The sequence below is a fragment of the Salmo trutta genome, chromosome 1 (assembly GCF_901001165.1).
Source record: "Salmo trutta chromosome 1, fSalTru1.1, whole genome shotgun sequence".
Classification (NCBI taxonomy): Eukaryota; Metazoa; Chordata; class Actinopteri; order Salmoniformes; family Salmonidae; genus Salmo; species Salmo trutta.
In genome coordinates, this window is record NC_042957.1 from 28,727,266 (window position 1) to 28,751,162 (window position 23,897).

The window sequence follows — 23,897 nt, forward strand, 5'->3', positions numbered from 1 at the left end:
TCCCAGCACCAGGCCCTAGACCCAGAATCCGGCTCCCTCACATTGTCACTAGAACTAGAGCACAAGCATACCGTACACCAGCGGTTGTCCGGCAACAGGTTGTTCAGTGTTCCACCTAACGACCATATTGTCGCCTTCTTCCTCCACAGTCATTTCAACCAATTACAGTTGAAATGCAGTAACAGCAACAGCTGCTCCCAGACAGACCCAGACACTACACTGCGCTGCTGCCTGCTGAATGCTTGAAATGCCAAAACGACAAGACAGTTTCATTTAGATGCCTGGGGAGCTGGGTTTATTCATCTGTAGCACACAGGAAGATGGAAACACGCACACACCCACACACAGGCATGCGCACACCAAACTAACGAACCAGAAACCGAATCATCTTTTATAATGTGTCCCACATACGCCAGTGTGTTTCAAGTTCAAAGCATTCTTACTGGGAGGCGGTCTTTAATCCGGTCAAAAGACTATCTTCCTGGCAGAGCTTATTACTTAAAGTAACTGTCCAGTGTTTCCAGATTTTTATGAAATATGACCTATAATTGCTTACAATATGAGTGAAATAGTTTTCCTTTAAAAAGATTTCAATTAAGTATGTTAAAAAGCAGCTTTTTTGGTTGGAATGGTGTGGGCGTAACTGTAAATCTATTGGTCAAAGGTGCTATTGACTAGTTAGCATAGTGAGGCTTGAGTTACATGTAACGACTATGACCTAGGTTAGCCCTAAAGTGGACTTGCTAGCTTGTTAGCACCTACTGCTACTACATCTCACTAGCTAGATTTACAAAATCTCTCACTAGCTTCCTCACACTTCTACTAGGCCTACATATTATTTACTGTAGTTCTGGATTTAGCCCTACAATCTTTAATTGAGTAGAATTTGTTTAATTTTCAAATTTTCCAACAGAAACGGCCTAGCCTGTCTCTCGCCACTCTCTCCATCACCAGTCGAGGTCAGCACTTGGCTTTGGGGCTGGTTTCAGCTGCATCTATGTTACCAATTAAAATGAACCTGGCACATTGGGAACAACACAACTTGGGAGCCAAGCCGGTTAATAACTGTAGCTCTCGCTGTCCATCTCTCTGTCTCACTGCTGGAGAGGTCGTCTAGGAGGGCCCTGGAGACCTGACAGGCAGGCAAGCAGGCAGGCTGACTCATTATACTGTAGTATGGTGGGGCAACATGGAGGAGAGAGACAAGCCATATTCTCTCTCTCTCTCTCTCTAGCTCCTCTCACCTTTCTCTCTCTCTCTCTCTCTCTCTTTCTGAGTCTCTCTCTTTACCTCTTTCTGAGTCTCTCTCTCTCTCTATATATCCCCTGGCTACTCCCGTGGCGAGGCGAGCGCCACTCTATCACATAGCACAGCTAATCTGCTGCCAATTCCTAGAACGTTATCGCCCCTGCCGCCCTCCTCCCAGGGCCCTCCAGTGCCGACACCCCAGCTTTCAGCACTCTCTCCCAGCCTTGCACACAGACACACACCTCCCCCTCCACCTCTCCTACCCTGGTGGGGATACATTGGGACTGCCGTGATCTGAGCATTGGAAATGCATTAGGCTTTACCTTTACATTTGTATTTTTAAATGTTTTATTTAACATTTATTTAACTAGGCAAGTCAGTTAAGAACCAATTCTTATTTATAATGACGGCCTACCAGACGAAGCCTCCTGCGGGGGACGGGGGTCTGGGATTAAAAGTAAAAATGGAGGACAAAACACACATCACAACAAGAGAGACAGCACAACACTACATGAAGAGAAACCTAAGACGACAACACAGCATGGCAGCAACACATGAAAACACCGCATGGTAGCAACACAACATGGTAGCAGCACAACATGGTACAAACATTATTGGGCACAGACAACAGCACACAGGGCAAGAAGGTAGAGACAACAATACATCACGCGAAGCAGCCACAACTGTCAGTAAGAGTGTCCATGATTGAGTCTTTGAATGAAGAGATGGAGATAAAACCGTCCAGTTCGAGTGTTTTTTTGCAGCTCGTTCCAGTCGCTAGCTGCAGCGAACTGAAAAGACGAGTGACCCAGGGATGTGTGTGCTTTGAGGACCTTTAACAGAATGTGACTGGCAGAACGGGTGTTGTATGTGAAGGATGAGGGCTGCAGTAGATATATCAGATAGAGGTAGTGAGGCCTAAGAGGGTTTTATTAATAAGCAGTGGGTCTTGCGACGGGTATACATTCGGGGTGTAGATCTAAGAAATGAAGGTGTGTGTACAGATTCACCATATTCTGACTTTGACTTAATCCCATCATAATTCCACCACATTTATTCAGCGAGCGCAAGGGACCCACCTCTACCAAGCCTGTTACGCACCTTCATAAAGGGAAGTCTGAATACCAACTACTGAGAAGTGCTTAGGAAAGGTGTCATTTCCTAAGTCGGAATCGGGCCCTTAAAGCCTAGAGCATGGCCTTGGCCTTCACACACATACAGCCAGCTGCAGCTCACCGTGGCCCGCCCTGGCCCGTAGTACCTGCCTCTCTCTGTGTAAGCGTACACATGGCTGCTATATGCACTGAACACAGGTTTCCAACTAACCCCAAAGCCCACAGAAGGCCACAGCTAACGAGAGACCCATGATGTGCTTAGACTTTAATGAACTTGCTAAACAACATCAACAGCTTCCATTATAGATGTGGCTGGTTGGATCTCTCCCTCTCTCTCCTGTCTCTCAGAATGTCAATCTCTCTCTCTCTCTCTCTCTCTCCTGTCTCTCAGAATGTCAATCTCTCTCTCTCTCTCTCTCTCTCCTGTCTCTCAGAATGTCAATCTCTCTCTCTCTCTCTCTCCTGTCTGTCTCAGAATATCAATGTCTCTCTCTCTCTCCTGTCTGTCTCAGAATATCAATGTCTCTCTCTCTCTCTCCTGTCTGTCTCAGAATATCAATGTCTCTCTCTCTCTCTCTCTCCTGTCTGTCTCAGAATATCAATGTCTCTCTCTCTCTCCTGTCTCTCAGAATATCAATGTCTCTCTCTCTCTCTCTCTCCTGTCTGTCTCAGAATATCAATGTCTCTCTCTCTCCTCTCTCTCTCGTCTGTCTCAGAATGTCTCTCTCTCCTGTCTGTCTCAGAATGTCAATGTCTCTCTCTCGCTCTCTCTCTCTCTCCTGTCTGTCTCAGAATGTCTCTCTCTCTCCTGTTTGTCTCAGAATGTCTCTCTCTCTCTCCTGTCTGTCTCAGAATGTCTCTCTCTCTCTCTCTCCTGTCTGTCTCAGAATGTCTCTCTCTCTCTCCTGTCTGTCTCAGAATGTCAATGTCTCTCTCTCTCTCTCTCTCTCTCCTGTCTGTCTCAGAATGTCTCTCTCTCTCTCCTGTCTGTCTCAGAATGTCTCTCTCTCTCTCCTGTCTGTCTCAGAATGTCTCTCTCTCTCCTGTCTGTCTCAGAATGTCTCTCTCTCTCTCCTGTCTGTCTCAGAATGTCTCTCTCTCCTGTCTGTCTCAGAATGTCTCTCTCTCGCTCTCTCCTGTCTGTCTCAGAATGTCTCTCTCTCTCTCCTGTCTGTCTCAGAATGTCAATGATTGTGGTCATGATTAACACACCGCTGCAGAGGATGATTATGAGCATTGAAGAAGTTCTCTCTCATGTAACGGAAACGGAGCAGATGAGAGGCTTTGGGAGAATGCCGTGCAGAGACACAGCAGGTATGAATGGAGTGTGTATGAATGCATGTACTGTATGTGTGTGTTTCTGTTCCTGTGTGTGTGGAGAGCACAATCGGTAAACAGCTCAAATGCCTAATGCTTCATTAAACCTCTAATGAAGGGCACCGACCGCTGGCATCCAACACCTGTGTGGGCATACCTGTGCCACCGCAGGAGGGGTTGCCAGGTGTTCCAAGAACAGAACCACCTAAGCCAGAGAAAACAGGGACAAAGCATGTCGTCCCAACTTCGTCGCCCCCCCTCCGTCGCCCTTCCTCCTTCTTCAAAGCAACGGCCATTTAAAAAAAAAAGCACTATTCTGAGCTTGTTTTGATCGAGTCAAGACCCAGCTAAACGCTCCTTTTAAGGAAGAGTGGAGGGCCGAAAAAGGCAGGATTTGTTTCTGTTTTGGTGCTGAAAACTGTGCAGGAAAGATTTTCAGATTCAGAGCCCCTGGAGAGATTGATGACCACTGTGTTTCCTGTGATACAGTCAGGAGCACAGAGAGGACTGACTGCATGAAACGGCAACAGACAGTCCTTCAAACAAACAGAGTCTATGCGGGTTAGGAAGCACCCACACAACGGAAGCCAGAAAAGCTGAAAGAGAACAAAACTCTCAATAAGAAACAAGTAAGCGACGTGGCTGAGGATTGATTCATTCTCGGAAACTCTCCTGAGAGAAAAGAAACACAGCTGTGGCCGGGCATCACTTTCATGGCTGACAATCAGCGTCAAACTCCTCAGGGTTCAGATGGTTTAGGTCCTCCAGCAGAGGAAAAGAGAGGCCCTGTTCAGAACGAGTGGTACTAGCCTATCTATAGTACGCCAGGTGAGAGAGGGGAGGCCGCTTGCCCGCTCTGCCCATCCGTGCCCTCCTCTTCCAAAATGGAAGGATAAACAGACCACATAGCAGCGATGCCACTCCCCCAGGCAGCTACATCCCTCTCTCCCCCTCTCTCTCCCTTCCCTCTCTCCCCCTCTCTCTTCTCTACTCTCCGCCCATCTGCTTTTCCTCCCATAAACAAGGTGACATAGTATAGAGTGCTGCCAGAGAACCTCCTCGACTGCTGCTGCTGGACCCACAGCCTTTCTTCCAGCCTCCTCACCAGACGGTCTGCGACCTCCAGATCAACATCTATCCATCCATCCACCCCACTGGAGCAGGTAAGTGCACAGGCCTGACGAGAATGACAACTTAAGTGCTGTAAAGAAAGCAATATTGTAATATTGTTCCAGCTATACGATGATATCGACATTACCTTGAAACTAATGACAACGCATTTCTGCGGGGCTCCAGAGAATTCCCTAAGTATAATTTATTCACAAGGTCGAGCACTAATAGTTCAAACGGATAAGACTCACAAAATACTTAAGCAACTGTATTTGTCTCTCAAGCAATGATTGATCTTGCGATACACAATAGTGTTGTTATGAAGGCTATATCCTGAGACAATGGTATCCTGATGTTTAGGATGGAGCAGTACCCAATTTAACTGTCCTCTAGTCTAAACAAACAGAGCAGCGCGCCACACACACACACACACACACGCACGCACACACGCACACTAGCCGTGACCTATCCACAACACACACATTTGCATCTGGCAAAGGCCTGGAATTTGCATTGACTGAAATGAGCAGACAGGACACAAAGGGAGTCTGTAGACAGGGAAAGGTTACAGCCAACCAACACTGGAGGAGAGAACTGGAAATCACACGGGGTTATCAGGAAAATGGCCCCCTCTATCTTGCCTCAGTGAATCTAACGGTAATCATTTCTCATATTCATTGTAATCCTATATTTCAATACCAGGTGGAAGAGGCTGTTATGAAGAGACATGTTGTGGTTGTCAACTGACCATTGTTCACACTGCTATGTGTACTGTAATTGGGACTGTATAACATTTCACTTATGCCCTCTCCTGGGCCACACAACCAAAGCAAAGCCCACAGTTCCCTGTGCATTGCTGTGTGATGCCATCACGGAAAGTTCAGCGCTGGGGGCCAAGCCCATTGAAAGCTTTCCTCCCTCTCCCTCCAGATGACTCATTATCACAGGAACTACGCCAAGAGAGCAGAAAGAAAAAAAAAACTAAAACGAACATTATTGGCCTGTGAACGCTTCTGCCAGGTTTCAGAAGGATTTCCTTCTTAGGTTCGATTCGATTTCATGTTCAGCTTTGTTTTTCACCCACTGGCTCCGTCGCTCCATGTGGACTCTTTCGCGAAGAGGAATGGCGGGTTTGGGTTTACAATCCAAACAACGTCCCCATTGGGTTTCAATAACAGCCTGTATTAGCTTGTCCTTTCATCCTGCTGTGTCCTTGGCCTCCCCTTCAGAATGCCCTTGTAAGGGCGGGTGGGTGAACCCAGGGGGCAGTGAATGAGTAGATGGTGACACGTTTAGTAGTGCCAGGGGAGAGGCTATTATTAATGAACTTATCATATCCCCTTGTCCTGACATGAGAACAGCACCTGACCACTCCAGAGCTGAAGGCTTGGGTGCATTTGGTGTTGACATGCCGCTTGATTGCCACTCATCGCTGAAGGCATGGTGCGTTAAACAAACCATGTGTCATGTGACCGGGGTGAGGGAGGTATGTTTGTGCCAGGCTGGGCTCCGACGTCATTCACTAGTAACCCCTCTTACCCAGAACCCTCCAGTTCCTTTTAGGCTGGGGGCTCCTGTGATCCTCTTGGACCACCAGGGTATAGCCCAGCGTTCCTCTCGACCACAACGGAACGTAAACAACACGACTCAAAACATGCCGAAAGATAACGACCTCTTAGCGGAGATGTATTAGATGCTATAGTGGACAGAAGAAAGGCCCTTAATCCTCACAGACTCATTATCGGGACTCTAGCGAGATTCCTCCGATTCTACATCCTGACCCGTTAAGTCCACACGCTCTCCTGCGCCCCGCCCATGCTTTCCACACGCAGCTCCCCTCCCTCCACACGGGTGGTGTTCACGAGGTCAGGTCAGAGGGATGTTTAAAGAGGGGTTTAGGTTTGGCTAGTGTTGAAACGGACTCCACCTCTTTGAGATAGCCAAAAGGTCAGCCCTAAGAATACCCGCTGGCACATAGCTGGAGCCGGGCAGATAACTGCTGTCAGCAGGTCTTCAGCGGGCCTGGCCGCCTCCTCGCCTTGCATCTCCCTCCCCTCTACTCTGGAGCAGGCCATGGGTAGTCTGACTCAGAGAGGCAGGGAACCAGCAGGGACTAGGGGCAAAGCTGGGAGAGTGACCCACAGATCCTCACCTTTCCTGGGCATGCCTGTCACTGAGGAGCCCCTGAGGGGAGAGAGGATTCTGGAAGAAGAGATAAGGCCTGGTGTGGGCGGACTAGAGCGAAGTAGGGCTGCTCTGACGATCACAATCCAGTGTGTATATTCTCGACACAAAATGGAGGACAGCGACGGTGTGGACAGCCCTCACCGTCGCTGAGATTAGAGGTGGTTTGAATGGCTTCATCCCCAGTTAGAAGTGTTCTGCGTTCCGATTAGGCGTGTGATCTCCAGCAGGTTTTTCCTTCCATATTCTGCCAGAGGGAATGCGGTGGAGCCCAAATAGGACCCACCATGTACAGCTCCTACTCACTTCCACGTTGGAGTTGTCAAAGGCCCAGCAGGGAAGTGGGATATTCATTTATATGACGTCTAAAGCTGTCACAGTACATAGAAAACACACATTCCACATAAAATCATCGAGCTAAAGCATCGCATCTTTCAAGAACCCTGGCAATATTCAAGTATTAAAATATACAAAAATATACAAAAAAACAAGTAACATACACCATGAATACCAAACTGCCACCATTCAGGTTACAAACATCTCTTCAAACCTAGCTTCCGACTCACAACTTATGAACTCCATTGAGAGGAAAGTACAAAGCATTGCGCTGCGTCCTTCACAGAATAAGCCCAGATAAGATCGGCCAAATCCAGTCAGCCATTTATAGAGAGGAATGAATTATGGGAGACGACAGGAGGTCGGAGTCCATTTTATTATCATTCCATTATCCTCCCCTCTCTGTTGTTTTGACCTTGAGAGGAGGGCAGAGCAGTACAAACACGTGACACTAGAGAGCAGACTCAGCGGGGAGAGGAGATCTGTGATTGACTATAAGGCCTGAGGTTACGGGGCCCCAAAGTGAGTGACGTTTGATTATATAGATACAAAAATGATGTTTTATTGTAACGTACACTGGATAGCTGCAGTGAAATGTGTTGTTTTACAGGGTCAGCCATACTGTTGGGCATGAAGGGGATGGGTGGGGTATCTTGCCCTCCAGTTGAACCAATTGTTCATGAAACTGAACGTGACTGAAAATGTTATTCTGACTCCACTTTCTCTGCTGCTCCCTCCCCCCAGCGCAGCTCCTCCAGACCCCTGGGCACCGGGAGCACTCCTCTCACCTCCCTCCGTCACCACTCTCTATCCTCTGCACCACCCCTCTGTCCACCTGTCCGAGAGTACGCTCTCGCCCCTCACTGCCTAGCGCCCAACCCCACAGAGCCCACCCCAAGCCCCAGCCAGCCCCAGCATGGATAAGGTGCAGAACACCATGCGCTCGGCCATCCGCAGAGCCTCCATGGCGGTGGACGTGCCGCCCCAGGCCAGGCAGAACATGCAGGAGCTCTTTGTCAACTTCAGCCTCATCCTCATCTGCCTGCTGCTCATCTACATCATCGTGTTGTTGATGTGAGGGCCGAGAGGGGGGCCGGGAGGGGCCAGGCGCCACACTACAGCCCAACAGGGCCATGCACTCTTCAAGAGGGCCAGACAATGAAAGGGGAGAGGAGGGGAGGGGATTGGGTGGCAAAAGATTATCTTAATATTTTGTAAAATGGTTTTGAATTTGCAGGAATTAGTGTAGGATAAGATCAGCTATACCGTTTTGTAGAGTCTAATAATTCTGCATGATTTATTTTAATGACATATACAATCAGACACTATAATACTATAAAGTTGCAGTGTGAGAGTTGCAATAGAAGATTGTTGTTCCCAGATGAAGTATACACTCCCCTACATATCTATTTGCACAGTGAAGCTAAAGATTCAGAGGCATAAATATCATACCCCACCAAACGATATGCTAACGAGAGGTTAGCATGTTTTGGGGGCATGATCATTGTGCAATCATCATTATTCACGGTTCATTCAGGATTATCCGTAACCATGGTAGCGTCCACGTGAGTGCAGAAGTGTTCAGAAACATATTCTATTGTTATTTACGATACAAGGGACTCCAAAATGACACGGTAAATGATTTACCGATCACTGAGCACACCATCATCCCAAAACACTACTAAAACAAACTGCAAATGCATCCAACAACTGTAGAGTCACAAGCTTGATGTGATCATTGGGTGCTAGGAATATGGGACCAAATACTACACTTTGTACTAAATTGAATACACTATTGTAAGAGTAGAGGAGTTAACCCCGTGTCCTTGCTATGTTCCCAATCTGGCCCTTACACAGTACCGTCAGTCCCCTAACCATCCCCAGTTTACAATTGGCTCCTTCACCCCCCCCCCTCCTCTCCCCTGTAACTATTCCCCAGGTCGTTGCTGTAAAGGAGCATGTGTTCTCAGTCAGCTTACCTGGTAAAATAAGGGTTAAAATACTTATGACACCTTCAAATGCGGTGGACTAGATACATAAAGTGCGTTCCTTTTTGTAAACGGTAAACAGATATGTATGAAAACACCCTCAAACGAAAAAGGTTACATTCTGTGCTGTCGCCTGAGAAAACGTTTGACCTCAAATCCAAAATGCTGGAGTATAGAGCCAAATGAAACCTTTTAGCCTCACTGTCCAAACAAATACGTAGGGGAGTGTACGTCAAAGTTGTGTGCACACATGTCGCCCTCCTGTAGATCTGTCATCCCTCACAGTGACCCTTAACCTACAGCTCCCTTCTGCCACCTGGTTATACTGACACACTACAGTGCACTGCTGAAATAAACGTACTGACAATGTTAACCCAAGGGAATCTGACTTGTATGTGTGTGTGTGATCATATGTGTGTCTGCGTAAGCCGAACCAGTCTCTCACTGGGCCCCTGTTTTCCCTCTCAGACCTCTGTAGCTGAACCAACAACCACCACAGCACAGCTACAGTGAGGGCTAAGCAGGGAGATGTAATCTGCATCCATCCAATCATCCATCCATCACTAGCCTTCCTGAGGAACCTTCCAGAAGTCCCTCCCCCCACTCCCCCCCTGAACTGAAGAGCTTTGCCCAGAAATTGATCACTCTGCCTGGGGTATCTGCAGCCTGAACCCAGCCTCTCCATGTCGAGTGTCATCATGGATCTGGTCAACAACCGCGGCCTCAACCTGATGCTCAACTTCCTGCTCATCGTCATCGTGCTGCTCCTCATGCTTGTCCTGGTCAAGCTCATGTAACCTCTGACCTCATGGCTTACAGTAGTTAGGTTGAGCAATTCCAGTCCCCAAGGGCCACAGGGTCTGATGGGAGTCCCTCTACCTCTGATTTGATCATATAAATACACCATGGCTTCGACTAATTACTATTCAACAGTTGTTCATCCACAGCATCAAATCACTGAATAAAGGCAGTGAACCTGCTGGATTAGAATTCAAGATCTTGAGCTTTTGGAGAGAAGAAAAGTCTGGGATTCCATGAGATGGTAACATGAGACGGCAAGATTCAAAATATGACAGGAGGATGAAGCTCCATCCACCGATGGTAGAGAATGTAAAAAATGTTGGCATGGGAGAATCAATAGCATGCCCTCCTTCCGTTTAGCTGACCTCCCTCTAGTGGTAGAATCACCTAACTGCACCACATTTCATTCTGGCCAATGATTTATTTTTAAGTATGCCATTTAGCAGACACTTTTATCCAAAGTGACTAACAGTCATGCGTGCATACATTTTACGTATGGGTTTATATGAGCCATAGAGAACAAGCTCTTTAAAGCTTTTACACTCACAGTCAGACTATTCAAAGCTATTAAGACCAAAGCACAGAACCCGAATGATGCCACTGACAAATGAAATGGAACTGAAAATGATTAAAGCTGCAATATGTAACTTTTTTGGGTGACCCTACACAATTCACATAGAAATGTGCGCTATAGATCTGTCATTCTGACTGAAAGCTAATCTAATCTGTTGTATGTGTGCTATTTCTATGCTTCCCATTTTTTTTGTCTTTTACTTTATTTTTCAGCTACAAACGACTGAAAATACAATATTTTTGGTTATGGAAAATATATTTCACAGCGGTTTAGATGGTACAATGATTCTCTGCACTACACTTTCTTGTTTTGCCACATAAACTGAACTTAGACAAACTAGTATGCGATCTTTAAAGGCCGAGTGTATTCAAAAACGTGATTTCCTATGTTTTATATATATATTTCCACACTATGAGGTTGGAATAATACTGTAATATTGTGAAAATGATGATAATGCCCTTGAGCTGTTTGAAAGGATTGCCTAAAATTTCTGCCTGTTTTGGTTGGATGGAGTTTTGGCCTTCTATGGTGACATCACCATGCGGTAAATTAGATAATAGACCAATGAGAAAGAAGAGTTCCAAACCTCTCTGAAAATAACAGCTCATTTTCAGTTTTCCCCTCCCTACTCAGACTACTCCCAGACAGTCCTAGCAAAATCCTTGCTTGAGAAATTGCCCTTTGCTAAGAAGCAGTTTTGTTTATTTTTTACAATTTTAAATGAAAACAAATCACAAGTTAGGTACTTAATTGTTACCCAGAAATGATTTGATGTTGAGATAAAAACAGCTGCATATGACTTTTAAAGGTATCGGTCCTTTGTGGAGCGATATAATTTCTTTATGCCGCACTCACAGAGTAACTGTTGAGTTGGGCCTTCCCTTTGGAGACGATTTGCTTTTCATCTTTTTGTGTCCAGTTGCTTTTGAACACAGTATGAGTTTTAGCATATTCACAACACATTCTTTACTCAATAAAAATGGGTATGTAGTGTAAACTGTTCGGCGAGAGATAGGATATCGCAATAACAATATTATAACATAATTGTGTGCTGTAAATGTTTTAGTGTCCAGTAGTAAGAGTCGACTTGTTTATTTTGGCAGAGTAAGACATAAATACAGAGTAAATGCACCAAACGCGTCCAGCTCTCTGAAGATGAACCTACTGTAGAACGGTTGTCTATCTGCAGGCACTGGCTCCACTGTTCACTTTCTTACGCCACACTGCATTTTGTAAAGAATGTTCTAAATTAAAGACAAAATACACAAACCCTAAAGAGTTTTTGTCTGTGTTCATTGAAAATGTGAACTACTTTATATTAGCCTTCATGGAGGTGCTGGAATGGATGTGTATCTTGTATCGGTGCAATCTGGGATCCACCTCTACCGCTCCAGTATCCCTGCACATTGTAAATATGGAACTGTAAGTATTGGAACTGACCCTGTATATAGCTTACTTACTTCCTTGTGTCTTCAACAACAAACAATTGCGTGTGTTTTTGTTCTACCTTGTGTTATTTTTAGTACTACATTGATATTGATTATCGCATTGTTTGGTTTAGTTTGCAAGAAAGGAATTTTACTGTACTTGTGGACGTGACATTAAAACTTGAAACGTGATCCTTGGGACGTCCCTAACCCATTGAAGTTCACATTTAAAATGGTTAAGGTAAGGATTAGGTTAGAGTTATGGTTAGGGTTAAGGTTAGGATTTAGGGTAGGGACGTCCCGGGGATTCCAGATAGCACTGTTCGCTGCTCTGGCACCCCAATGGTGGAACAAGCTCCCTCACGACGCCAGGACAGCGGAGTCAATCACCACCTTCCGGAGACACCTGAAACCCCACCTCTTTAAGGAATACCTGGGATAGGATAAAGTAATCCTTCTAACCCCCCCCCCCCAAAAGATTTAGACGCACTATTGTAAAGTGGTTGTTCCACTGGATATCATAAGGTGAATGCACCGATTTGTAAGTCGCTCTGGATAAGAGCGTCTGCTAAATGACTTAAATGGAAATGTATTGTTTCTTTAGGAAAAACGACAACGCTTCAGAAGCCCACCAGAGGGCGATATGCCCTCATATTTAGTCCTACATGAAGCGGTTCACAATTTGGAGGGAAATCTTCACCAGTTTTTAGTATAGACTCCAGGCAATATTGTGCTGAAAATCTGAAAGGTTAACACCCATGACAACTAACTAACACTCATCAATTTACTTGACAGAGTCCCCTGACTAGCTGTCTAACAGAAACTGTAGCCTACTTCCCAATCCACTCCTCTCACCTGGTTGAGCTCGGCCTCTTGCCGTAGCCTCTCCCTCTGCTGCTGCTCCTGTTGCCAGGCCGACAGGGCCCCACACAGCTCTGGCCCGGGGCCGGGGGGCCGGAACTCCATCTGCTCACTCAGCCACATCTGGGTCCTCACTGCTGGCTGGATGGGGGACCCTCCTACTGTCTGGTGGCCCAGTGGTAGTCCCCTCTGGCTGGGTACCGTCAGCCCGACGCCAGGGTGCTTGGTCTCCGGTAAGGCACTGTAGGTCAGGTCTAAGGTGTTGGGTTTGAGTGGGGATGAGCAGGCAGAGTGAGAGTCTCCCTTAGTACTCAGGGGGTACTTGTACCTGGCCTCGGCCCCTGGGGACTGCAGGTGGGATAGGTAGGGGTCCGTGGGGCCCAGAGGGTCATGTCTGTAACCGTAGAGGACCCCTCTGTCCAGGGAGCCATGGGGGTCAGAGCGGTACGCGGCCCGGCCCCCGGGGATGGTCTTCTCCTGGGGGCTGAGGCGGGTGAGGGAGGACCAGCGGCGGACGGGCCGGGGGTCCTTCATGTCCAGGGGGCTGTCGAGGGGCGAGGGCAGCTGGCAGGAAGACCAGGGGCTGCTCCCAGGGGAGGGCACTGTGCTGAGCTTGGAGCCGGAGGAGGGCGAGGGCATGACGTGGGCCGTGGGGAGGGCACCTTGGGAGCGCAGCGGCTGGAAGGACAAGGTGGTGCTGGAGCTGGAGTGGTCTGGAGGAGAGGAGAGAGGAACAGTGTGTGGGTGGACTCTTTCAACTATCTTATTCCAAACTACATACACTTCTATAATACATGACCACAACTTTTTGGGAAGTTTCTTCCCTGATGACTGTAGAATTTAGTAACAAAGGGGTGATTCTGAACACAGTACTGCACAGTGTGCTCCAAGAACCATTTCATACGACTGAGCATGATTCTTTTAGAAAAAGTGTTCCTGGTTCATAGAAAGCTGCGGTCTGTCTGTCTGGAGGGCTCAGATGTTCGGGAGGGGTGCTACTGTGTTACTATATGGTTGGAGGCACCGCCCACACTGTCAGCCCTGGGCTCATCTGCCATGTTCCTCATGAATAACCCATGATCTGTGTGTGTGTGTGTGTGTGTGTTATACGACATACTAGGAACGCTGCTTCCTCAGGGGCTTTACGCAACGTGAGCAATGAAGGACACAGCTCATGGAACAGACACATGTGGCCAGTCACACACAAAGAAGCACGGGGGGAGGGGGGGGGGGGGGGGGGGGCAAAGGACTGTGTCTATGGCTGGACCCTTCTAAACCAACATGACTAACTACCAAAGCAAGACACAGATAATTAGCTCCCCCAGTGCAGGTCTGAAAGTGAATGACAGCATCATATGTTAAAGTCACACTGTCATTAATCATTGGATGAACCAAACTGTATGATAGTTCTACTGTACCTCAGCATGAAGGCCACTAGTTAGCATATAGACCGGAGTGAACTCGGACTCATCACCAATTCTAAGTTCTGCCCATTACTTAAGCGCGTCATAGCAATGATGCAACAACCCGTGGCCCATATCCAACTTTCCTCATTTACAGCAGCAGACTAATATTAAGGCATTAAAGCCTCCACCGGGGCTTCCGTACATCTCATTAAAACTAGAGGACTCTGCAATGCAGCAGAGCAGGGATTTACTCCTTCCAGACTTATTGGAAGTAGACTGGCTGGTGAGTTGGAGGAACAGGCAGAGGGAGGGAGGGGAGAGTAAGCCACAGTGACAGGGAGAAAGGAGGCTGAAGCTGGGCCAGAGTAGGAGGAGGACAATAGCCTGGGATGGTCTCAGCTCTGTCTGGGCCAACTCTTTTGTCATCCGTTGTAATGCGGTAAACTGTTAGCATGGTAACTAACGCCACAGAGGAGTTGGCTAAACTAAACCATGCCGCGACATTGGCAAGAGAGAAAGACAGAGGAGCAGCCTGAGAGTGACAGGGCAGTCCTCCAACATCCCAGAGCCCTCTAGTACAGGAAGCACAGAACTGCTCCTGGCCCTAACTAACCCTGAATCGAAACAATAGATGACCAGATAATCTGAGGCCAAAGAACCTCGGCCAAAATAAGAGCATTGCAGGCCAAGGGCTCTGACTCCCCTGTACCCTGACGGTGACAGAGAGTGACACTTTGAAGGAGGAGTCAGCCAGTCAGAGAAGAGACAGAGCAGTCATTCTGTCAGCCCTCCTCACGTCACATTAGTCATTAGGGCAATTCATACATTAGAGCAACCCCCCCCAATGCACTGCTCCCACGACCAACGACCGGACTGTTCTCTAATATGAGCGGCGAGGACGCAGGGAGGACGCATAATGATTTTATCCTTGGTTGAGTTATAAAGGTCAATCGACTTAAAAGATTGTCGGCAATATTTTGAAAGCAACGTTAGTTCAGAATGGAGGTCAATTTCACATGGTTTGCAAGTTGTGCTGAAGTAGCCTACTTAAACTGACTTTGTACTGAGACAAAGACCCTGTTGTCATGCCACCACACCACCCGGATTCCGTTGCTCCTTGTTGTTCAGTTTGCGCTCACATTTACATTTAAGTCATTTAGCAGACGCTCTTATCCAGAGCGACTTACAAATTGGTGCTTTCACCTTATGATATCCAGTGGCACCTTGAGCCCCCGGGAACAAAGACAGTGGCACGTGGCTAGTTGATGTTCTGACAAAGTGCTCCTTTGTTAACACTTTTGAGTGTCAGGGCAAATGCTAGAGCAGCTGGAAGGGGCTGGGGGTTGAAGAGTGGTGGTGGAGGTGGGGCTAGGGCAAGTTAGGCTCAGACAGCCCATTCCACACAGGACGGGCTGCCACTCTAAACCTAGTCTCACACATTAGACACTTCCTTCCCTAACTGGCTATGTGCAATAACCTGGTCTGGGAAGAGGTTACTCTAAACCAGGGCCCGGCTGCATAAAACATCAAGGGTTTCCCTTAAAGGAATAGAGCCCCTGAAATATTTCCTTAGGTAAGGGCCTACTTAAGGGGTTCAACAGTAGTTTGAAGGTATGTATGGCAGAAAGAGTATCTGGTTACCACGGAGACGGCATGATTCACTGACTAATGTCTCGTCAAAGAGATTGCTTTCATTTGGTCAGATAGCAAACAAGACAGGATAACCAAATTGCTTCAGAAGATAATAAATCATGTTTCTTGTAGTTACTTTTTCCTCAGCTTGTTTATATTAAGTACGTCAAGCTATCTTAAATAGTACTTAGAGCTAACTAGCCAGCTTTGTAGCAATGGATTGTGCATCTTCCATTGTTTAGCTAAGTAGCTAGCTGGTTGAAGTGTTCCTTTTGTAACCAGGGCAGATGAAAGCAACAATCACCACCAAAAATGCTGTTTACATTGATATCCATACTGAATGAAGCAGTTAAGGGACCTCATGGGCACCCTTAACTTTTCCACTTAATTTAACGGGGAAATTCACCTTAAAATGTTTTGTGCAACTGACTTAAAGTTAAGGAAACTTTAAGGAAAAGATAAGGTGTTTTATGCAACCAGACCCACTAACCATCCTTCTGCTGTCTCTATACACTCTGAGCCTGACACAGGTAGTCTGGAAGGTGTTAAGTAGGCATAAACCAGTCTGGAAGGTGTTAAGTAGGCATAAACCAGTCTGGAAGGTGTTAAGGAGACATAAACCAGTCTGGAAGGTGTTAAGGAGACATAAACCAGTCTGGAAGGTGTTAAGGAGACACAAACCAGTCTGGAAGGTGTTAAGTAGGCATAAACCAGTCTGGAAGGTGTTAAGGAGACATAAACCAGTCTGGAAGGTGTTAAGTAGACATAAACCCATCTGGAAGGGGTTAAGTAGACATAAACCAGTCTAGAAGGTGTTAAGTAGGCATAAACCTATCTGGAAGGGGTTAAGTAGACATAAACCAGTCTGGAAGGGGCTTAAATAAAGTAGACATAAACCAGTCTGGAAGGGGTTAAGTAAAGTAGACATAAACCAGTCTGGAAGGGGTTAAGTAGACATAAACCAGTCTGGAAGGGGTTAAGTAGACATAAACCAGTCTGGAAGGGGTTAAGTAGACATAAACCAGTCTGGAAGGGGTTAAGTAAACATAAACCCATCTGGAAGGGGTTAAGTAGACATAAACCAGTCTGGAAGGGGTTAAGTAGGCATAAACCAGTCTGGAAGGTGTTAAGGAGACATAAACCAGTCTGGAAGGGGTTAAGTAGACATAAACCAGTCTGGAAGGGGTTAAGTAGACATAAACCCATCTGGAAGGGGTTAAGTAGACATAAACCAGACTGGAAGGGGTTAAGTAGACATAAACCCATCTGGAAGGGGTTAAGTAGACATAAACCCATCTGGAAGGGGTTAAGTAGACATAAACCAGTCTGGAAGGGGTTAAGTAGACATAAACCCATCTGGAAGGGGTTAAGTAGACATAAACCAGTCTGGAAGGGGTTAAGTAGACATAAACCAGACTGGAAGGGGTTAAGTAGACATAAACCCATCTGGAAGGGGTTAAGTAAACATAAACCCATCTGGAAGGGGTTAAGTAGACATAAACCAGTCTGGAAGGGGTTAAGTAGACATAAACCCATCTGGAAGGGGTTAAGTAAACATAAACCCATCTGGAAGGGGTTAAGTAGACATAAACCAGTCTGGAAGGGGTTAAGTAGACATAAACCCATCTGGAAGGGGTTAAGTAAACATAAACCCATCTGGAAGGGGTTAAGTAGACATAAACCAGTCTGGAAGGGGTTAAGTAAACATAAACCCATCTGGAAGGGGTTAAGTAGACATAAACCAGTCTGGAAGGGGTTAAGTAGACATAAACCAGACTGGAAGGGGTTAAGTAGACATAAACCAGTCTGGAAGGGGTTAAGTAGACATAAACCCATCTGGAAGGGGTTAAGTAGACATAAACCAGTCTGGAAGGGGTTAAGTAGACATAAACCAGTCTGGAAGGGGTTAAGTAGACATAAACCAGTCTGGAAGGGGTTAAGTAGACATAAAACCGCCTGTAAGGGGTTAAGTAGACATAAACCAGTCTGGAAGGGGTTAAGTAGACATAAAACCGTCTGTAAGGGGTTAAGTAGACATAAAACAGTCTGTAGGGGGTTAAGTAGACATAAACCAGTCTGGAAGGGGTTAAGTAGACATAAACCAGTCTGGAAGGGGTTAAGTAGACATAAAACCGTCTGTAAGGGGTTAAGTAAACATAAACCAGTCTGGAAGGGGTTAAGTAGACATAAACCAGTCTGGAAGGGGTTAAGTAGACATAAAACCGTCTGTAAGGGGTTAAGTAAACATAAACCAGTCTGGAAGGGGTTAAGTAGACATAAAACAGTCTGTAGGGGGTTAAGTAGACATAAACCAGTCTGGATAGCTTTAAGTGAAGAAGACATATCCTGGCTGGCTACTGTTGGAGACTGCGGCTCAGACCTGCTAGCTTCTCTTTTCCTGCAGGCCAGCTGGAGCTCAGGAAGCATGCTACACTGAGCGCTAACAACTTGGAAAGGCATTCAGATGCACACTGTGACTGACTGACCCTGGGCTTCCAATGGCTACTGAAGTGAACTCTGCCTTAACCACTCTGGATGCCAGCACTACAGTACAGCACACTAAGCACTGAGAGGTAGGGAACAGCATGGAGGGTTAGTGGAGGAGGGAAAGTCAACGTGGGGAAATACAGAGGGCAGTGTATTAAGACTGACAACCATCTCTGACAGCCTGATGATGCTAGCCTGATGATGATGATGATGATGGTAACTGATATAACAGTCGGCTACCAGGGAGCAACCATAATGAGGCCACACCACAGAATGGTGACAAGTGGTGACAGGACTGGTGGCAGGGAGGATATGTTCAGGACAACTCTAAGCAATGCCAATAAGCTTGTTATTGGAGCAAAAAGCAATAAAAAGTGTTCTGAAAGGCAATACAGATCTCTGAGATCCAGCAGGCTTTAATTAAATCTCTATTAACAGGGCTCAACAGTGCAACAATTTTACTCATATATGCGCCTAAATATTTTGCTGTGCGACGTTACATTTTAACCAGTGCACCTAGAGAAATGAAGGATGCTAGCTTTATTACCGCAAATATGTTTCTTTGTGCTCCTAAATTTCTTTGTGTTTGCCTATATTTTTCAACTTAGGCGCAAACACGCTCCTTGTAAAAAAAATTATGCGTAGAGAACTGATTAAATATCTAGGCCTTATTAAATCAAATCAACTCTGATCTAATCAAATTGTATTCGTCACATGCTTCGTAAACAGCAGGTGTAGACTAACAGTGAAATGCTTAATTATGGGCCCTTCCCAAAAATGCAAAGAGAGAAAACAGAGAAATAATAAAATGAATAATAAATACACAATGAGTAATGATAACTTGCTATAAACACGGGGTACCAGTACCGAGTCGATGTGCAAGGGTACGAGGTAATTGAGGTAGATATGTATAGTGCATTCGGAAAGTATTCAGACGCCTTAACTTTTTTCACATATTGTTACGTTACAGCCTTATTCTAAAATGAATTACATTTTTTTCACCCCTCATCAATCTACACACAATACCCCATAATGACAAAGCAAAAACAGGTTTTTAGCATTTTCTTCAAATGTATATATATTAAAAAAAATGAAATATGACATTTACATAAGTATTCAGACCCTTTACTCAGTACTTTGTTGAAGCACCTTTGGCAGTGATTACAGCCTTGAGTCTTCTTGGGTATGACGCTACAAGCTTGTCACACCTGTATTTGGGGAAATCCTCTGTCAGGTTGGATGGGGAGCGTCGCTGCACAGCTATTCGCTGCACAGAGATGTTCAATCGGGTTCAAGTCCGGATTCTGGCTAGGCCACTCAAGGACATTCAGAGACTTGTTCCGAAGCCACTCCTGTGTTGTTTTGGCTGTGTAGTTAGGGTCAATGTCCTGTTGGAAGGTGAACCTTCACCCCAGTCTGAGGTCCTGAGCACTCTGGAGCAGGATTTAATCAAGGATCTCTCTCTACTTTGCTCCGTTCATCTTTCCCTTGATCCTGACTAGTCTCCCAGTCCTTGCCGCTGAAAACCATCCCCACAGCATCATGCTGCCACCACCATGCTTCACCATAGGGATGGTGCCAGGTTTCCTCCAGATGTGACGCTTGGCATTCAGCTCAAAGAGTTCAATCTTGGTTTCATCAGACCAGAGAATCTTGTTTCTCATGGTCTGAGAGTCTTTAGGTACCTTTTGGCAAACTCCAAGCAGGCAATCATGAGCCTTTTACTGAGGAGCGTCTTCGTCTGACCACTGTACCATAAAGGCCTAATTGGTGGAGTGCTGCAGAGATGGTTGTCCTTCTGGAAGGTTCTCCCATCTCAACAGAGGAACTCTGGAGCTCTGTCAGAGTGACCATCGGGTTCTTAGTCACCTCCCAGATCAAGGTCCTTCTCCACTGATTGCTCAGTTTGGCCGGGCGGCCAGCTCTAGGAAGAGTCTTGGTGGTTCCTAACTTCTTCCATTTAAGAATGATTGTGGCCACTGCGTTCTTGGGGACCTTCAATGCTGCAGACATTTTTGGGTACCCTTCTCCTTAGATCTGTGCCTCGACACAATCCTGTATCTGATCTCTACGAACAATTCCTTCGACCTCATGACTTGGTTTTAGCTCTGACAAGCACTGTCAACTGTGGGACCTTATATAGACAGGTGTGTGCCTTTCCAAATCATGTCCAATCAATTGAATTTACCACAGGTTGACTCCAATCAAGTTGTAGAAAGATCTCAAGGATGATCAATGGAAACAGGATGCAGCTGAGCTCAATTTCGAGTCTCATAGCAAAGGGTCTGAATACTTATGTAAATAAGGCATTTCTGTATTTACTAAAATACTAAAACCCAATATTTGCTTTGTCCTTATGGGGTATTGTTTGTAGATTGATTAGTATTTTTATTTTTATTGAATCCATTTTAGAATAAGGCTGTAACGTAACAAAATGTAAAAAAAAAAAAAAAGGGGTCTGAATACTTTCCGAATGAACTGTACATCTAACTAGGAATAAAGGGACTAGGCAACAGGATAGATAATAAACAGTAGCAGCAGCTTAAGTAATGAGTCCAAAGTTAATGCAAAAAGTGTCAATGCAGATAGTCCTGGTAGCTTTTTGGGTAGAAGCTGTTCAGGGTCCTGTTGGTTCCAGACTTGGTGCAGAGAGAACAGTCTATGACTTCGGTGGCTGGAGTCTTTGACCATTTTTCGGGGATTCCTCTGACACCGCCTGGTATAGAGGTGTACTGGGCCGTACGCGCTACCCTCTGTAGCGCCTTGCGATCGGATGCCAAGCAGTTGCCATAGCAAGTGATGATGCAGCCAGTCAAGATGCTCTCAATTGAGGATCTGAGGGCCCATGCCTCCTGAGGGGAAGAGGCATTGTCATTCCCTCTTCACAATTGTGTTGGTGTGTGTGGACCATGATAGATCCTTAGTGATGTGGACAATGAGAATCTTGAAGCTCTCAACCTGCTCCACTACAGCCCCGTCAATGTGAATCGGTGCATGCTTGGCACTCTGTTTCCTGTAGTCCAAGATCAGCTCCTTTATCTTGCTAACGTTGAGGGAGAGGTTGTTGTCCTGGTACGTGTTGAGGGTCAGCGTGGTGGATGTGCTGTTGCCTACCCTCGCCATCTGGGGGCGGCCCGTCAGCAAGTCCAGGATCCAGTTGCAGAGGGAGATGTTCAGTCCCAGGGTCCTTAGACTAGGTGATGAGCTTGAAGGGCACTATGGTGTTGAACGCTGAGCTGTAGTCAATGAGCAGCACTCTCACATAGGTGTCCAGGTGGGTGAGGGGCAGTGTGGAGTGGAATAGAGACTGCGTCATCTGTGGATCTACCGGGGCGGTATGCGAGTTGGAGTGGGTCCAGGGTGTCTGGGATGATGGTGTTGTGATGTAAGCCATTAAGAGTGATTTCAGATGTTATTGTATGAAATCAAAGAGGGGCAAGAGCCTAAAACAGACACACACATTTTAACAGCTGTTATTCATTACAGAATGTAAAAAAATATGATTTTTGGAGGTCGAGGTCTGTGTTTCCCAGCCTTATATAGTCAGGGAGGTAATTCCAGACAGGGGGTTTAACGCACCCAGAATAGACTCATCTGGTTCTGATTTGCATTGCGGCAGTAGAGAAAAACAGGGCTACAGACAGAGAGAGAGAAGGAGAGAAAGGGAGAAAGAGAGAGACAGAGTTTGAGAGAGCGCACAAGTGAGAGAGAGAGAGACAGCGAGAGATGGGGAACTAGGCCTGCGGAAGCCTGGGGCTGGTAGTACACAACCCTCCCCTACCACAGCTCACAGAGCTGGGGAGAGCCTCCTTACAATGTTCCTGCATCTAGCAATGAAAATCACAGCCCTTTTGTGTTCCAGGCCAAATTATGTCCAGTAACAGTTAGCTGTGGAATGTAGAGCTACATAGAGATACACTACACTACATGACCAAAAGTATGCGGGGCGGCAGGTAGCCTAGTGGTTAAAGTGTTGGACTAGTAACCGAAAGGTTGCAAGATCGAATCCCCGAGCTGAGAAGGTAAAAATCTGCCATTCTGCCCCTGAACAAGGCAAGAATTTGTTCTTAACTGACTAGCCTAGTTAAATAAAGGTAAAATAAATGTGGACAACTGCTTGTTGAACATCTGATTCATGGCCATTAATATGCAGTTGGTCCCCCCTTGTTGCTATAACAGCTTATGGGAAGAAAAGATGTTGTAACATTGCTGCGAGGACTTGCTTCCATTCAGCCACAAAAGCACTGATGTTGGACGATTAGGCCTGGCTTGCAGTCGGCATTCCAATTTATCCAAAAGGTTGAGGTCAGGGTAGCATAGTCAAGTTCTTTCACATCGATCTCGACAAACCATTTCTGTATGGACCTCGCTTTGTGCACGGGGCATTGTCATGCTGAAACAGGAAAGGGCCTCCCCAAACTGTTGCCACAATGTTGGAGGCACAGAATCGTCTAGGATGTTAAGATTTCCCTTCACTGGAATTAAGGGGCCTAGCCCGAACCATGAAAAACAGCCCCAGATCATTATTCCTCCTCCACCAAACTTTACAGTTGGCACTATGCATTGGGGCAGGTAGCGTTCTCCTGGCATCCGCCAAACCCAGATTTGTCCGTCAGACTGCCAGATGGTGAAGTGTGATTCCACTGCTCCAGAGCCTAATAGCGGCGAGCTTTATACCACTCCAGCCGACGCTTCGTATTGCACATGGTGATCTTAGGCTTGTGTGCGGCTGCTCGGCCATAGAAACCCATTTCATGAAGCTCCTGACGAATAGTTATTGTGCTGACGTTGCTTCCAGAGGCAGTTTGAAACTCGGTACTGAGTGTTGCAACTGAGGACAGACGTTTTTTACTTGCTACGCGCTTCTGCACTCGGTGGTCCCATTCTGTGAGCTTGTGTGGCCTACCACTTCTCAGCTGAGCCGTTCTTGCTCCTAGACGTTTCCACATCACAATAACAGCACTTACAGTTGACCGGGGCAGGTTTAGCAGGGCAGAAATTTGACAAACTGACTTGTTGGAAAGGTGGCATCCTATGACGGTGCCACGTCGAAAGTCACTGAGCTCTTCAGTAAGGCCGTTCTACTGCCAATGTTTGTCTATGGAGATTGCACAGCTGTTTGCTCGATTTTGTATGCCTGTCAGCAACGGGTGTGGCTAAAATAGCCGAATCCACTCATTTGAAACGGGTGTCAACATACTTTTGTATATATAGTGTAGATAGAGATAGATAGCTACAGTGAATGAGGAGGACCATCTCCCCCGCTCAGCCCCTCCACCTTGGCCCAACCACTCATAAATCCCCCTCTCTCATCCCCCCATCCTCCCTGTCACTGAGGAGAATTGCCCCTTCTCCTTACCATACATTCACCTCACTGCTAAAGCATAGCTCACCTCACCTCCTCTCCTCCA

The 23,897-nt window shown here is 46.4% G+C and overlaps 2 protein-coding genes across 5 annotated transcripts in view; one reads left to right on the forward strand and one right to left on the reverse strand.

The window, feature by feature from the left end:
- LOC115193286 (centrosomal protein of 85 kDa-like) overlaps positions 1-23,897 on the reverse strand; it is a 70,849-nt gene that overhangs the window by 18,820 nt on the left and 28,132 nt on the right. For all 3 annotated transcript variants that reach the window (XM_029752092.1, XM_029752090.1, XM_029752091.1), the window contains one exon: positions 12,956-13,674. In XM_029752092.1, coding sequence (XP_029607952.1) covers positions 12,956-13,674 — 719 coding nt within the window. The remainder of the gene's footprint in view (positions 1-12,955; positions 13,675-23,897) is intronic.
- Positions 4,680-11,238, forward strand: LOC115193323 (cardiac phospholamban). 2 transcript variants are annotated; one of them, XM_029752093.1, is made up of 3 exons: positions 4,680-4,843; positions 8,055-8,384; positions 9,767-11,238. In XM_029752093.1, the coding sequence occupies exons 2-3, from the start codon at positions 8,227-8,229 to the stop codon at positions 9,774-9,776; spliced, it is 168 nt and encodes a 55-aa protein (XP_029607953.1). In that variant the 5' UTR covers positions 4,680-4,843; positions 8,055-8,226; the 3' UTR covers positions 9,777-11,238. The 2 variants fall into 2 exon arrangements, with proteins under 2 accessions (XP_029607953.1, XP_029607954.1); XM_029752094.1 differs by having other exon boundaries at positions 4,693-4,843; positions 8,060-8,384.